General features: G+C 41.9%; 1 protein-coding gene across 7 annotated transcripts in view; it reads left to right on the forward strand.

The window, feature by feature from the left end:
• Positions 1-16,914, forward strand: part of LOC101943505 (palmitoyltransferase ZDHHC14) — a 324,118-nt gene extending 307,204 nt beyond the window's left edge. For all 7 annotated transcript variants that reach the window (XM_008177690.4, XM_008177694.4, XM_024112258.3 and 4 more), the window contains 4 exons: positions 1,576-1,665; positions 3,528-3,642; positions 5,290-5,381; positions 15,024-16,914. In XM_008177690.4, coding sequence (XP_008175912.1) covers positions 1,576-1,665; positions 3,528-3,642; positions 5,290-5,381; positions 15,024-15,071 — 345 coding nt within the window. In that variant the 3' untranslated portion in view covers positions 15,072-16,914. The remainder of the gene's footprint in view (positions 1-1,575; positions 1,666-3,527; positions 3,643-5,289; positions 5,382-15,023) is intronic.
• Positions 16,915-17,417: the final 503 nt, after the last annotated feature.

A 17,417-nucleotide genomic window follows, 5' to 3' on the forward strand; every position in this document is an offset into this window, starting at 1 on the left:
GCCTTATCATTTAAGTTTTTCAATAACTTTACTCCTGGGGACATTCTGTGTCAAAAAATGAAAAATTCTGCACATATTTTAAAATTCTGCAAATTTTATTTGTCAAAATAACACTACATAATCACACCAGTTTCAATTATTTTGGTAATTTATTTCAAAACACCTGCCAGCAAGTATGTCTGCAATGTTACAGAGACACAAATTCCCCCAGGAGTAGAGAGTTAAAGAAACCCCTATGACAACCCAGTTTTTGTTTCTCTGCCCCCTTCCTCCCCAGCCCAGCTGCAGGGCCCATCCTTGCCCAGATACCCAACCCCCCCAAATTCCCTCCCTGCCCCCCTTACCCCCTGGGGATTCAGAGGGAGAAACAGCCTAATGCTTGGTCCCAGGCTTGCACGGAGTTTCCTGCGTGCCACCCTCTCCTTCCCTCAGGACATGCTGGGAACTGAAGCTGCTAGGAACCCTCTAGCACTGCAGCCCATTTCTGTAGGGGAAAGAAATTCTGTGCACTCAACCTTAATTTCTGCAAAATTCTGCATTGCGCACTGGCACAGAATTCCCCCGGGAGTAATAACTTGCATTATAAATTTATTTTTCTTTGTCAGCTGAAAGAACGGTGCTAGAAAAGGATCTCCTTTGGATCAGACATCTTGGCCTTCAAGAGATCAAATTGATTATCCCCACAACTGATTAAATGTGACCTTTTTGGTGTCAGCACAGGCTGTCAACTCTAGGTCTCCCACTGTTACTAATGCCATTAAGTAATGATGGGAAATTTTTCAACAACATTCTTAGTATGGACAGTGGCCTTCGATCTAGATCATGCTGCCCCTCATATGTATTGTTTTGTCTCATTACTTCATTGGGTTTAACTTGTAAGTCCCTAATTTTAAAAAAAGAATCCTGTACCTGCCTCAGTGTTCAAGCCTTAAATCTAGCTTTGTTTAGGACCTGTTGACTGTTCATGTAGTCCAAAGTTATTTTCAAATCCATTGTTACATTAGGAAGTGAAGGTGTTTTAAAAACACAAATAACTTTTTGAACGCAATAGCTGGTTGGGTACATTTATCTGCACAGTGTGTATCTGTGCATAATGACTTGTTTTGTCACTGCTGTGTTTGGAAAAACTCTTCAGTGGAACCTTGAAATTAGCTACAATAATTTAAGTAAAATACGGAACACAAGCTTTTTAAAAGTGGCACTGAGTGTTTATCCTATTGATTTTATGTTCACTGAGGCCCCTGAACTTCTGTTCCCTGATATATCCTTATATATTAAAAATAATGGGTCAATCTTCACTACCTTTACATGTATTCCAGCTAAACATTGGACATTAAAGTGTTTTCAAAATCCATAAATTCTTGCCTTTATCTAGAACTAGTTATCTTTACATTGGGTGGCAGCAAATTTTAAATAGTCATCTTTTTCTCACGTTATACTTTTTTTTCTTCTTTTGCCTCTGGATATTTTTTTGGTCTTACAGCTCTTGTTCAATATGTGTAACTTTCTATTAAATTCTGACATTAATGTGGCATAATATTTCTTTATTAATAATTGCTGAATTCTCTTTATTAGCCAAGGAAAGATCTCCATTTTCTGATGGAAACTAATCACGAATACAAGGGATTTCTCGGTTGCTTCCCTGACATTATAGGAGCTCACAAGGTAACTTTTTGGGGGGCTGAGGTTGGGGGAAGGATGGGAGAGGAGTTCACAGGATATATGAACTTGGGGGCATAGTGAGGAGTAAAAGGGAGGGGTGTGCATGTGCAAAATCAATACTTTGCCTGTCCTGCACTCAGACATTCAATTTCCCCATACCCCTAATGTCAGTATTGCTGGAAACCTGTATGAAGATAGCAATGAAATCTTTGCAAATGAGAAATTCTCAGGGGAGGAGGGTTTTTTTTTTTAAAGGCCTTTTTAAAAACTATTGGTTTTTAGCAATAATGTTCATGAAATTTCTAGTTTTTCATCAGCATTTATTCAACCTTAAAAGTAGTATATAGTGGTGGAGGCTAATAATATCCTTTAACTTTATACAATTAATGAAGCTAATGTGACCATCAGATATAATAACAGACCAATATTAATACAGAAAAAGTTATAGTATGTAAAATTGTATGAGCACACACAAAAAGGGCTCATTCTAAGTAGCTGACTTGCCAGGCACACCTTTAATTCTCCCACAAATAAAGCACAAATGACTAAATATTCCTACTAAAAGATATTTTGCTAAATCCTGTTTATATTTGGATATCAGTGGTACAGTATATTAATATATGTAACACATAGGTTTTCTAGTTTTGAATGTTTGCATACATTTCAGAAAAACAATACTAATTATGACTTGTTTTCTAACTGAATATTTGTTTGTATCACAACATTTTTAAAAATTTTCTTGCCATTTAAATTTTCAATTCAGAGAACGCTTTCTCATTTTATACAGGACAAGCTACAAGCAAAACTGAATTTGACAACTTAATGTGTCTTGATATACTATATATTATTTAACTTTTCAAAACAATTTGAGGAATCTACCAGAACAGTTGTGTGAACCCCCCCTCCCACCCCAAATCCAAACACCCCACAATTTTTTAAAGTACATAAAATATTTTTCAAATCTGAACTTTGAAAAATGGCGCTGGGTAAATTTTGTTGGTTAAAGCCTAAAGCAAGAACCCTCACTAATAGAATATCCTTTGAGAAAAGGCTCTCTTTCACGCTAGCTGAATATTTAGTGTGAAGAGAGTGCATTTGAAACCAATTTTCTGTACATTTATTATTTTTTGCATTAAGTTTAGTTCTGTGAAACTCAGCCTCTATTCTTCCTAAGTCAAAGGCCACATAAACGTCATTAGGTCACTGATAGCAAATGGCTCCTTTTGGGAAATAAGTTCTCTTAAAGCAGTTTACGTTGCACAAATCTTGGATGCATAGGTCCTAGAAGCATTTGGAAGCTGGAAGTGTTTAGATATGTTCCATCTAGATCTCCATTATGTTTTGGAAGCTTGGCCTGTTGTCCCCTCCTATAAATATGTATGTTAACTTTTGTGTATCAAACCCTGTTTCAGTATGCTTGTAATCAGTGCTCATGTCTTCTGCCATTTCCTCCTTACTGGCATAATCAAAAGATATCTAAAATTAAACAACACGTTTTGGGGGAAAATATTGAAAGGCAAAATCAGATTTTGTACACATGCTATGGGTCTGTGTCTAGTTATTGTTTTAAGCCGATCGTTCTCAAACTTTCATACTGGTGACCCCTTTCACATAGCAAGCCTCTGAGTGCGACCCACCCCCCATATAAATTAAAAACACTTTTAAAAATATATTTAACACCATTATAAATGCTGGAGGGAAAGCGCAGTTTGGAGTGGAGGCTGACCGCTTGCGACCCCCCATGTAATAACGTTGTTACTGTCTGTGGGATCCCGACCCCCAGTTTTGAGAACCCCTGTTTTAAGCTAATATGATAACCTTTAATTGATTGCTGTTTTAATCATCCTGCATTTTGGTCTTAACAGGGAGCAATAGAAAAAGTGAAGGAAAGCGATAAATTAGTCGCAACCAGTAAAATAACACCACAGGATAAGCAGAACATGGTGAAGCGTGTAAGCACCATGGCTTATGCATTACAAGGTAAAACAAACTTGAAGTTCAGTGACAACGTTACAGACTTTGAAAGACTAGTTAAGAGGAAAATTTTAAAGGGAAATTCTGTGCTGCACTAAGAATAAAAATATCTAGCTCTTATTAAGCGCTTTTCATCCATAGATCTCAAAGAGCTTTACAAATTAGGTCCATATCCTCCCATTTTACATATGGTAAACTGAGGCACAAAGGGATAGTGACTTGCCCAAGGTCATCAGCAGGTCAGTGGCAGAGCCAGGAGTAGGAGCCAGGCCTCCTGAGTCTCAGTCTAGGGCTCTAGCACTAGGCAATGCTGCCATCCTAGGTTTGCGAGTAGAATTTTCTTCTAGGTAATGTCACCAACTGCATTTGCTGTTGAGAATTCGAGTCTGATAAAAAGCAAATGGTATTTTACTTGGTACCAAAATACTTTTTTTACAGCCAAAGTTTTAGAGTTGGTGGAAGTACATTTTAGTTTCAAAGAAGAGGAGTAGCTGGAGTCATTTATGGGAGAGAGCTGTACTCAGAAAACTTTTCACCCCAAACAAAAACAAAAAAAATAGTTTGTGTTAATTAATGATATTCTAGTTCTGTAACTGAATATGGAATCGGAAGGTGACTTGATGTGACCATTTTAATTTAGAAAAATTAATTTGTGAACCTGGACGTATTGACTCTTGAGGTTAGAACCAAATTCTGTCTCAAGTAATTACTGACTTCTTTTTTCCCTCAGATTCAAGCAATTCCTTTTTAATCCCTAAATGTTAGTATTCTGGTCCTAATTGGCACTATTACAGGAACTGCTATAAACCTCTTTTGCTGATATTACACACAAGCTATTTTTTATATTGGTTCAGCAAAAGGGATTACTATTTTCTAAGACAATAAAGATGTTTTTTAGGTTTGCTTGTGACCATATTGTTCCTTTCTTCAGAAACTTGGCTATTTTTGCCCATAATTATTTCTGGTTTTTATTAGCCTTGAAAAATATTGTTTCATTGCAGCAGACTAAGGGATTTTGAAAATGTATTTAACTGGGAGGGGGGAAGGCATTTATCGTTTTGAAGGAGATACATTATGGCCATGATTCAGGCAAGCATTTAAGTATGGGCCTAACATTAAACATGTGCGTAAGTGCTTGCCTGAATCAGGATATAAAACTAATGAGGGCCATTGTTTCTTTCTTTCGCGCTAATTACTAAAAATGACTGCTTTTCACTTTTCATAAGAATGTGGATGTTAAACCCCTATGTCCTTGCCAAATTCCAGTTTAGGTAATCCCGTTTTGCCTACAGTTTTTAGATTGGATACACTATCCTTTTTATTTCATTTAGTAAACTCTGTTGCTGTGTCCTATTGTATAACTGTTGATTGACACCAAAGGTGGCTGCATTTCAGTGACTGATGAATCCCTATTATGTGACGTAATTTGTTTGTAAAGTAATGTAAGCTCCATGGAGAAAAGACATTATAAAAGTGCAAAGTAGTATTATTCCCAAAGTAATTGCACTGACTGGGTTTGGTGCTGAATTTGGTTTAAAAAAAAAAAAACAAGACTGGACTCCTAGTTAACACAGTAACTAATCCAAACTAATGAAACTGCTCTTGTAGCTGAGCACTTTTCTAAATTAATTTGTATCCTGTGTTTGATTATAGCGGAGATGAATCATTTCCACAGTAACCGGATTTATGACTACAATAACGTGATCCGCTTGTACCTGGAACAGCAGGCGCAGTTTTATGAAACGGTAAGCTGCAACATTTCTAGTGCATGCTGTGAGGCCACTTATTTTATCGGTCAGAAACGCTAGCTGTGTATTACACATAAGCAGTTGCTTGAAAGGCAATTTTACATTTAGTTTAACAAAAAAGTACAGGAACAAAGGATGAACTGAAAGAACATTTTCTGTAGAGACTTCCAAAAACAAAACTTTGCAGCACATGGAACGTTACGTTTAATATATTACACTCAGATTAACTTCTTTAAAATAACATTATTAAAGCTGCTAAATCAAGCATCAGAAGTTAGGAAATACTTATGCTCATTTAATGAGCAGCTCTTTGATATTTTTACTCCTGGGGAAATTCTGCGTAACTGCAACGCAGCAGAAAAATGCCCCCCCTGCAGAATCCCTTTGCTTCCTTGCAGGAAATGGTTTCTGTGAGGAAGCAAAGAGAAACTGCACCAGTGCTCACTCACCCCTCTCGGCAGCTCAGGTGCGTCTGTTCAAGCAGCTGGGGGAGAGGTAAATCACTGGGGGGTGGGGGAGTTTGGTGATACCCTGGCCACCCAGGGATGTTAGTCCAGGTGGTGGGGTGGGGGAAGGGGGAGTTGCACCTCCCCCTTCCCTGCACGGAGCAGCTGGAGCTGGGTCAGATCAAGCCCCACAAACTTCCCCCGGCTGCTGGAAGCTCTGCACTGTGGAGGGGTGGTGGTGCCTGTATGGGGGTGAGGCTCGGGGGGGGGGGGGGGCGGGTTCCAGGTACAGGGTAGGGGGAAAGTGTGTTGAAGCGGGGGGAGCAGCTCCTTGTACAGTGGCCCCTCCCCCCACCTGTGCACCCGGAAAAACACACACACACACACACACACACACACACACACACACACACACACCCCTCCCTCCGTATCAGGAGCCCCCTGCACCCAGAACTTCCCCCACCAAGCCCCTGAAGCCCCCACCCCACTGAGCCTCAGCCCCCCAAACCCAGACCCCTGCCCCACTGAACCCCAATTAGCTGCACCCTGAACCCCCACCCCACCAAGCCCCAGTCCCCCCCCAACTGTGCCCTAACCACCTTCATCTCACCGCCCCTTGCAGAGTCTCATTCTCCCTGCACCCAGAACCCCGCACCGAGCCTGTGCACCTGGATTACCCCCCTGCATCCAGACCCCCCTGCCCCCACTGAGCTGCCCACACCCAGATTGTACCACGCAGAACCCTGGTATTCTTGAGGGAATTCTGCACTGAAAAATTTTAAAAATAAAATTTCTGCAAAATTCTGCATATTTTATTTGTCAAAATAACACAATATAATCACACCATTTTCAATTATTTGCTGACAAATATTTTGAAATAAATTACTAAAATAATTGAAAATGGTGTGATTATATTATGTTATTTTGACAAATTATACAGAATTTTGCAGAGTTGTAAAATATTGTGTGCAGAATATTTAATTTTTGGTGCAGAATTCCCTCAGGATTAAATTTTGTTTTCTCTTCATTGTTCAGTATGGGGCCATGTGCCTTATTTACTGCACGCTCTTCAAACCCTGCTGTGAAGACAGACATTACTTGCCTCATGGACCTTTCTATGGTGCTCAGCTGAAGTCACTGGGAGCTATGCTTTCAGCGTATAAAGGGCTATAGAATGCTAACTACTCTGAAAAATCAAGTCCAAGGCATCTCAAATAGGGTACCTAAAATTAGTGGCTACTTTTGACCTTCATTTCTCTGTCTCATCTTTCTGTCTGTAAATGGAAATAATATCCCTCTCACTCATCACACAGAGACATTGTGAAAATATATTAATTAGTGTTTGACTAGTGTGCAGTAAATAAGGCCTAGAAACATACGTTGACCAACAAGGAAAAAACCAAAATATTGAGTAGTTGCTCATTCAGTGAGCACCATCCATCCAGTGCACTGAATGAGGCAAGGTCCTGTGGAAAAATTAGTATGTGATCATGTAATCAAAGACTGTACAATGATGCATATGCACAAAGTTTGCATAGACAACCTTAATTCTGGTTTTTCCTAACTTTTGAGTGCTCCACTTAGCAAACTTGATGTTTTCTTTAATGTAGTAGTATTTGTGAATAATTTATTAGGGTTTTTCAAAATGCAAACTAATAAAACAGAAATGTCATCATGTGGCATCAGTAGAATAGGAGCCTTTTATATTCACAGCATAGACCATTGCCACTTGAACTAATGGAGTAACTAATAGTAATAATAAATTGTCATTTTCTGTGGGGACCAGCACTAAAAGGTGATGTGAGAGACACTTTGCAAGTAGATTTCATGGATATTTGCTGACAACAGAAGAATAGTTAGACTCAAGAAACCTGGGTTTCTCTTCAGGCTCTGGAGGGGAGTGTGTTTTAGTAGGAACACTCTTCTGCATGTTCCACACCCCTGGCTCCTTGTCCCAGTCCCATTCTTCTTGCTTATCCAGTCCTAGTCTCCATTCTTCAGGCTTCTTGTTCCAGGCCTATTTCCCCTGTCTTCCCAGTCTGCTTGTCCTAGTCCCAGTCTCCATGCCCAGACAGTCCCAGTTGCTTTCTCCTGCCCCAACTCCCTCATCCAATCTTTGCCCCCACCCCGTCCCGGCTCCCAATCCCACTCAGCCTCCTGCCCAGGCTCCTCATCAAATCTGTTTTCTCCCCACTGCCCATTTCCCTCATCTGAGTCTTTCCCCAGCCACTCCCAGCTGCACCCCATCTGCTTGTCAAATCTGTCTTCCTTTTCCTCTGCCCCTCCTCTGCGTATTGGTTTACAGTCTCAATCTCCCTTATCTCCTAATCTGATTTTAGAGACCACTCCCGCACCCACTGCCAACTGGTTCCTGGTTTTGCCTCCCATGATTTCCACACCATCTCCCAGTCTCTTCCTATTCCCCAGTCAGAGTTTCTCTCCTCCCCGCCAGCCCAGTTTTCCCAGACTCCTTGTTCTAAACTATTACTGTCCTTCTTTCCCTCCCCCCAGTCCATCTTTTGTCCCCTGTATTCATATCAGACCACTTCCTCCTCCATGGTGCCAGCAGGGGCATCATTGGAAGCACAGGAGACAGGCTCCCTGCTCTGTTCTGGTGTCTGGGCCAGAGCAGCTATTATAGGGTTACTATACGTCCGTATTTTCCCTGACATGTCCTGCTTTTTAGTTGTTAATCACTGTCCAGGAGGATTTTTTAATTATATATAAACGTCTGGAAAATACAGAGGTATGATAACCCTACCTACTGCCCCTCTCCTCTTGGGGTGTCAGCTCGCTGCGGATTGCAAACCCCCCCCCCCCCCCATGCTGCTGCAACCCCGCGCCTGCAGTGGCGTCTCTGCAGACAGCTGCAGGGGACCTGCAGCTGCTTCTCCCTCCTCCGAGCATTCTCTGGCAGAGCCTCAGTCTCCCCCCCCCCCCCCCCCCGACCCGGCCGTGCAAGGAGCCCCCCCGCCAGCAGTCCATGCAGCCGGGACTGCCTCCCCCGCGGAGCTGCTGCCGGGTCCCAGTGCAGGGGAAAGTTTCTCGGCGCATGGTGGCGGCTCCCGGGAGCCCAAGCTCCCCCACCCGGGAAGGGCCCGCATTGCAGCGCCTCCCGCAGCTGCCCGGCCTGAGCTGCCGCAGCCTCACCAGGTCCGGCTGGGTGCGGGGTGGAGGCTCCCTGAGCCTGGGGCAAGGCACGCAGCACTTCTCTGCTCCAGCCCGGCCAGAGAGGGAGCCTGCAGCTGGGGTACAGCCTCGCAGGTGGGAGCGCGCTGGGGCAGGGATGCCCAGCTTGGGGGCAGGCCTGGGGCCCAAAGCAACTTCCCGCCCCCCGGCTGCTGCTGCGTGGGGGAAGTGCCCGGCTGGGGGAGCAGGGACTGGAGAGCGTTGGGAGCCCGGGGAGGAAGCGGCTGTTTTGGGTGGCTGGGAGAGAGGGGGAATGCGGTGAGCTCAGGGGAGGAGGCGCGGGTGGGATTTGGGGAAAGGGGCCAATAGGGCAGAGGGGGGGCAGAGTTGGGACAGGGACTTTAGGTGGGGAAGGGGTTGGAATGGGTGCGGGGAAGGGGTGGAGTTGGGGCAGGGCCAGGGGCCCTGTGGAGTGTCCTCCTTTTTCAGTGTACAAATATGGTAACCCTAAGCTATTACAGGTTGTGCCCTGATGGCTGGAGCATGCTCAGTTGTCCTGTGAGGATGGTGCATGCAGAGTCAGGGGAGCACTAGGAGATAGGAGGGGGTTGAACATACTCCTTGAGGACTGAATCTTTAGAGAATTTAGTTGTTAAACTTTTACATATCTAATGGGCAGGTGTGAACTGCAACTTTTCAAAGGCTTATAGTTTGACCAAATTTGGTTGGATTTTCCTGGGGACAGCAAATGGCCCATTCCTGATACAAAAGACCAAAATGCCTAATTTTAAGTCTCTGCTCCAAAGCATGATCCCTTAAAAGAAAAGGTTGCTAGAATTTTTTAACATGTGCATAACAATGTATTTTTATGTAGGCTCATTCTCAGAAATCGCTAAACCATTTTCACTGAAATTTTCAAAAAGATTCAGCCTGAGACAGAAACCCAGCCTGGAAAATTTCAGCCCAAGTGATTAAAGTTTGGCATACAACTGAAAAACACGGTCTTACAGTGTTGGGCAACTTTAATAGGTGATACTACCAGAATATAATAGAAAAGACAAGAAAACAATTTCACATTCCAAAAAAGAAATCGAAGTTGAAAGCATAAAGTGAACAAATCAGAAATTTATGGTGTATGCACAAAAAGGACAATATAAATAAGGATCCTAATGAACTTAACCAAAACTGCAAGATAAAGTACTGGAGTCACTCACTGAGTTCTGTTGGCAGAACTTTGGCTGTGGGCGCTAAGAATTGGAAAGTTTTTTCTGACAAATAAGGGCATAAAGAGAATCGATATAAGGGCATAAATGCATATTTACTGTAACCTCTGCTCTACAAAAGTACCTAGAGCTGGTCAGTGTTTCCTTACAAAGTGGATGGAGCTAGCCTGGCCAAGAGATGTATTGAATCAGCCTTTTACAGCTCTGACAGAATCACACAGAGAAGGATGGTGATAATGACCCCCTATTGGCCAGATTTCACTCTCTGGTGCAGCTGCCAAGCAGGCTCTGGGGTATGTGCAATTAGCATTACCCCTGCTCTCTCCAGGGTGAACGTGGCCAAAACTGCAAATTAAGCCCCCTCCAGGGTGATGTAAAATAGCTTTAGCGTAAATGAGAATTGGGTCCTATGGCAAGTGGCCAGCCCAACTATTAATACTATGAATAACACAAGAGAACATGCAAAAATAGTATGTTCTTGAGTAAAATAGTAACTGGCAGCTAAGTGACCCCCATGAGAAACACCTAATGGATTAAAATTATTGTCCAGACATTATGGTTGCATGTGTCTGGAAAAAACACCCAGTGTGAATGACAGATCACACCTAGCCAGTTTGTTAAATCCAAGCATGCATGGGTTTATGTGCATGTCCCCCTTTTTGATATTAGTTCAAGAATTCTCATCCACCAAGTACTAATGTAAATTGCATCCACATTTGCTGGCAGGAGCTCAAGACCTTCTTAGCCTAAAGAGTTAAGCTTTAATGGGTGAGTTTTTTTTAATTTAAACAAAGTTGCAGCACTGCCTTAGCAAATGACAATTGTCCAAATACTGAAGAAAGAATGCACTGTTATGGTTTGGAGCTTTATCTATTAGGATTACATTTAAATGTTTTATTGCTGAACTTTAGCAGAGCATTAATTGGCTGTCATTTCATATAACTGCCCTTCAAGTGATCAACATGAACTTCTAAAACCAGAACTTAATAGATGACTGAAAGGAAAGCAAATGGTCTTAAATTAAGTGTGTATCTAGTTGGCGCTGATATCCCCATTGTCAAACTGTCTGGAGTGACTCAGGAGCATGAGTCCTAACCAGCCTCAGAGCAGACTGTTACTAAGCAGGGCACAAACCCCAAACTGGCAGTACATTCTATACTCAGATTTCACCAACCAAGTATTAAGTGTGCACTACTCAAGCACCATAACAGCTGTAACATGGAGCTAGGTAGTCCTCTTGGGTACTCCAGTCTATCTTGCCACCTTGGCAAGCCTGCCTTTGTGATAGATGTTCCCTTACACAAAAAAATCACAGCAATATTCAGGTTATTCCCAGTCCCAAAAAAAAGTCATTTACCCCAGGTCAGTTGTACCCTACATCTCTCACAAAAGATGACATTTGTAGCCAGTCCTATAATAAACTAACTAAGGCCCAGTCTACACTGGGGGGGAGGGAAGAGAATCGATCTAAGTTACACAACTTCAGCTATGTGAATAATGTAGCTGAAGTGGACGTACTTAGATCCACTTACGGTGGTGTCTTCGCCCCGGTGAGTGGACTGCTGCCGCTCCCCTGTCAACTCCACCTGCGCCTCTCACTGAGCTGGAGTACAGGAGTTGACGGGAGAGTGGTCGGGGTCGATTTATCATGTCTAGACTAGACACGATAAATCGACCCCCGCTTAATCGATCGTTGCCTGCCAATCCGGCAGATAGTAAAGACATACCCTAAGGCAGGAGTTCTCAAACTGGGGGTCAGGACCCCTCAGGGGGTCACAAGGTTATTATATAGGGGGTCGTGAGCTGTCAGCCTCCACCCCAAACCCCGCTTTGCCTCCAGCATTTATAATGGTGTTAAATATAAAAAAAGTTTTTAATTTATAAGGGCGGGTCGCACTCAGAGGCTTGCTATGTGAAAGGGGTCACCAGTACAATAGTTTGAGAACCACAGCCTTAAGGTTTATTAACTAAGAAAAGAAATTAGCTATTTACAAGATTAAAGTAAGTAAATATGCACACACAAGAGTTAGTCTAATGATCCAAAAGGGTAACAGAAGATGCTGTAATATGCAGGCTTGTATGTCCTTTGGGGCTAAACCAGGCCAAGTCCTGGGGAGCTCTTGTTTATGCTTAGTAATCTTCACCCCTCAGAATTCAAGCAGCATAGAGATCTTCCTTCAGGGATATTTTACTCCTGGGGGAATTCTGCACCAAAAAATTAAAAATTCTGCACACTATTTTAAAATTCTGCAAAGTTTATTTGTCAAACTAACACTACATAATCATGCCAGTTTCAATTTGGTAATTTATTTCAAAATACCTGTAACAATAAAGACACACTCTCTCCCCCTTCTCCTGGTAGAGAGAGCAAGAGAGAGTTAAAGAAACCCCTATGACAACCCACAACCCCTCCCCCTGAGTCCAGCCATGGGGCCCCTCTCCCAGCCAATATACCTGAACCCCCTGACACCCAGCCTTCTCCTCCCAGAACCCAGCCGTGGCCTCTCCAGCCCAGACACCAGCCCCCTCCCTCCCAGAACCCAGCCGACCCCCCAGAGCCCAGCTGCAGGGCCCCCTCAGTGCAGACACACTTGCCCTCCCCAGCCAAGAGCCCAGCTGTGCCCCCCACAGCCCAGACACCCTGTCCCCCTACCGCCCAGGGATGCAGAAGAGGAAACAGCCTGCTTCTGGGTCCTGTGCTTGTGTGGAGTTTCCTGCACACCACTGTCTCCTTCCCTCAGGGCATGTTGGGAATTGCAGCTGCCAGGAACCCTCCTGCTCCTCCCCGCAGTGTCTTCTATGTGTGAGCTGGGCTCTGCTGGGTCCAGAAGCCCCTAATGGCGGGCAGCAGCACTGCAGCCAATTTCTGTGAGAGAAAGGAAATTATGCTTAAAAAACATTAATTTCTGCAAAATTCTGCATTGCACGTTGCTGATGGATTCCCCCAGGAGTAATATTTACTCTCTTCCCTCAAAATTCAAACTGATGGGATGAGTCCACCTACACCTCTCTTCATGGGTGTGTGTAGGGGGAGGCAATCAACCAAGTCTTTATTCTTTGAGGTTTCACAATGGCTGATTTGGTTTCAGTGGGCCTTCTTGGTGGGCAGGACCAACACCTTCTGTGTCTCTATTGCCGTTTGATGACTTACACAATTACAGAGCATTACAATGCAAACACTTAATATAACCTTATAACATCTGTACCGCATTTATAAGATTATGAAATGATTGTAGGATGCTGCATGTATTAAAGTATAAACACTAAATATATTCTTAAATCTAATACATATTTTAGCACTAACACACCGATGAGCAAGACTGGTTTCTGGCTATGCATTTGTCATTTTTCAGTGAGGCCTAGGGGCGTTGGCATGAACTGGCACCTGCTCTGCCAGCGTGTCACCCATCAAAATGAAAGTTCTCTCCAATTTAAATTTAAAAAATAAGTATGTGCAAATCATTGCAAGTGATAGTCAGTGTCTCAAAGTACATCTGAGGCCAAAGCACAGATCCAAATTCCTGTAAACAGGAAGTGGTAGGAGTCTAATCTCCCCACAAATCAACAATGAGGGATAGTATGTTGGGATAGTGTGTGTGGAATAAGTTTGATTTTAGCCCATACAAAGGACTTAAGAAGAAAACACTAGCACCACAGTATAGGGTTGGATTTTAGGGGATTTCCAGAAAAGTTCTTTCCTGGTTGTCCGTGTGTGTTTTTCCTTTCCAGTGTAGAAGGCAAATAACATGCCAACAACATGGGAAAGTAGAAGAAAGGAAATATTACTACTTTACTTTGGTTCCCAGTAGCTGTATAACTTTAAGTAGCTGAAAGAGAGTTATATTATGCTTATTCTCCACTAGCCTTTTTCCCTTAGTCTCAGACTCCTAGACCTACTTCAGACTTGCATATTGGTAAGTGGTTTCAAAACGATGCAATTTACATTTTGAGGAGCCAGAAGGTGATGTGGCTTAAAGTATAAGTAACCTTACTCTAATTTACACATTCTTAACTCCCTTTTCTTGTTGCTCTCGGTCCACTTCTTTCAGTCCCTCAGTGTGTTACTGGTAGTATTGGTGGATGAAACCTTGAGTGGGTTTTATTTGGCGTAACATACATGTTGGGGGAGTGTCTTGAGAAGTTGTAAGTTTTGAATTGAGACTCCTATGCTCAGATGCCCCTCTGAATTTGTACCAGAATATTTGTGGTTAAAGCCACTTAGAGTCTAAAAAATTAATTTTACTTATAAAAGAATCATGAGAGAGGAATTGAACAGCTTAAAGGATTGGTAATGGAATATGAAACCTTTTGCCCCTGGGTGAGCCGAAATGGTTGTTGCTATTAGGTGGATCTTCAGTCTAATGAATTGTTTGTCTCACTGCAATCGCTACTGGACAAGTCACAAAAAGCATCACATCAATTTGCGCTAATTGGCAACTATGGGGTCTCTGCAGAAAAGCACCGAATGGGCCTTAAGAATTACTGAACCTCTTGCCACTGAAGTGTTCCTCCAGGTCAGGGCTGAGGCACATCGGTACAATAGTGTAGGAACCTTGCACTGGCACTGCCCATATTATATGTGTTCTGTCAATAACTAGAGGTATGGGGAGTCCAAAGCTGTCAATCCAATATCTTTCATGAACACTAAATATACAGAATCATTAATTGGGGTAGGAAAGCACTGCATCTACTAATACTGTTTTCCTGAGTTGAACATTTAATATTTGAGGAATGAATCAACTGAAATTTTCTTGGCAGAGAGCACTAAGATGAGCATGAAAGCTATGTAATTTAAATATGTAAAGTAGTCATGCTATTCATGTGTTCTGTTTTTGTTCCAGATTGCACAAAAGCTGAGGCAGGCACTTGGCCGCTTTCCGGTGATGTAGAAATAAACTGGGATGGCTAATGAAGAACAACTCCAAAGTGCTTTTCTGATTTGGGGGCAATGCGACTAAAAAGTTTGTTAGTCTTTGTCATCCAAGAAACCAAAAAACACCACACCAAAAGGAAAAAAATCTGAATTGCAAAAAAGTTAAAATAATTTAAGATGTTTACTTTTATCCATCTTAGTCTTTGCCATCCAAAAAAAACAAACAAAATCTGAATTGCAAAAAGAGTGACAATAATTTGATGTTTACTTCAGCCTAAATGCACCAGTTGTTTAGGTCTATATTTATCTTGAACACTCTCCCTCCATAGCTATCTTTTAAACAAAAGCTGTCTCTTGCTGGAAAGTGCTTTCAATTGTAGGGATTGAAATTGTCAAACTATTCTGTGTTGCCATGGATTACAAACAGATTCATGGTTTGTCATAAATTCTTCCAGTTTGCTCTTAACTAGTGTCAGATGACGAGGTATTTTTTCATTTTAAAAAAGTGAATACGCCAGAAAAAGATGGTTTTTATATTTTTTATTTTCCTTATATACCATTCAGCCTTTTGTTGGGATTCTTTTCAGCAGTTATATAAAGTTTGTGTATGTTTCAGTTGCACACAAGATAAGCTCTTAATTGTTTTGTTTGGTGTTGCTCTATATGGTTGTGCTTTCCAACGTGTACTTCCAGCACACAGTCTCCATAACATGCTGGCTGGTAAATTGTTCACTTTTTTCCATAATTACTTAATATTCCGTTCTTGTGGAACAAAGCCTTAGAGCTTGTATGTGTGTTGGGCTCTCCCTCCCTTCCTGGCCATGCACTGTGCAAAGAAGAGACATTAACCAAGGAAAGAGCCATTCCAGGAAACTGGAAAAATATTCTTTCACACCAGCAGTCTGACCACATTAAATATTATGCAGCAATGGGCTACCTCTAATAGGGTACTCAGTGCTGTGTCCTGGCCGTCATTCTCCCCTTTGCCCTACAGAAGTCAGAGTATCCGCAGAGATGACACTTCCAGTCACTTTTGACCCCAAGTGACAGGAGTCCCCAGATTACTACCCAACTCAGGTTTTCACATAGTAGCATAACATGCTACTAGCTCCCATTCAGATTAAAAAAAAAAAAAAAAAAGACACTAAAAAAGAAAGGGGAAAAAACAAATTAGAGTGCAAACTGAAGTGTGACCTCTGAGGTGTTGAATAAAATCCAGGATGTATGGCAAGTAAGTTATTAAAAAATAATATTGTAGTTGTAAATGAAGTATGGTGTTCACAGCACATGAAAGGCACAGTTATTGTCTTTACTAGCAAAGTGCCACTAAACAACTAGACTTTAGGCAAACTTATATATAGTTACCATCCAGTATTTCACTTAATGCCACAAGCAAGCCAGGATGCCAAACTGCAGCTTTTGCTAAAATCTTCCCTCAAATATAAACAACTTAAGGAATAATTTATTTTACCCACAAAGCCATGTTAAGTGACGGGTACATTCTGTTGGTTCTATTGTTGCCTTACTCTGTTGTGTATTGCTGTCATTTTTGTGAAATATTTTTACAATAAAAAAAATCTGGATCTGCCTGAATAACATGAAACAAACAAAAAATCACTAAGCCTGAGTCAGATGCTCCTTAGTGGCACGGGTTTTGTTCATATTTTATAAATACTTTTTGTTTTCCCTCAATTTAGTTTTCTTCCAAATTCCATAGAGCAGTGTTTGATACAGCCATTTAAATATATGTACAAATTGTAAAGAATGTGTATAAATGTTTTACACCAAATGTAAGATCTTTCCTGCATGTAGAAGCAACTTATAAAATAAATTGTTACGATGTACAGTAAATTCTGAAAGCACCTTTTCAAAGCAACATTTTTTCAGCCTTTGAATATTCACTTTGCTGTGATGAAAGTTCTTTGTAACTGGGTCTTAGCTGGGAGGATTTCTTTTTACCAAGCTTTGAGCTGATCCTGATGGACTAAGTTGCAGGTTTTGAATCTTTTACTGGACATGGTTTGGGAATCTCGGCATAAGGTGTGCATTTCCAGTGTGGGGAAGCTGTGTTTGTAGCACCTATGTCAGACATATAAAACTATTTAAAACAAGCAAAGCTGTTTCAGTTTTAGAAAATAATAAATTGTTTAGACTAATATATATTTATGTATACCCGTAAGACTGTTTTCTTAAGATCATGCAGCTTCTTAACTTGAAGATGTAGTGTGAGGTGCAAATGTGTCCTACATTGCTTTGCTTCATCAGATTATGGAACCTGGCCAGCAGAGGAAAGAAAAAGCATCCTTACTACTTACATAAAGAATGTAGGAGAGAAGGCAAATACCATACTGCTCAATTCTGC

Source organism: Chrysemys picta, chromosome 3 (assembly GCF_011386835.1).
Source record: "Chrysemys picta bellii isolate R12L10 chromosome 3, ASM1138683v2, whole genome shotgun sequence".
Taxonomy (NCBI): domain Eukaryota; kingdom Metazoa; phylum Chordata; order Testudines; family Emydidae; genus Chrysemys; species Chrysemys picta.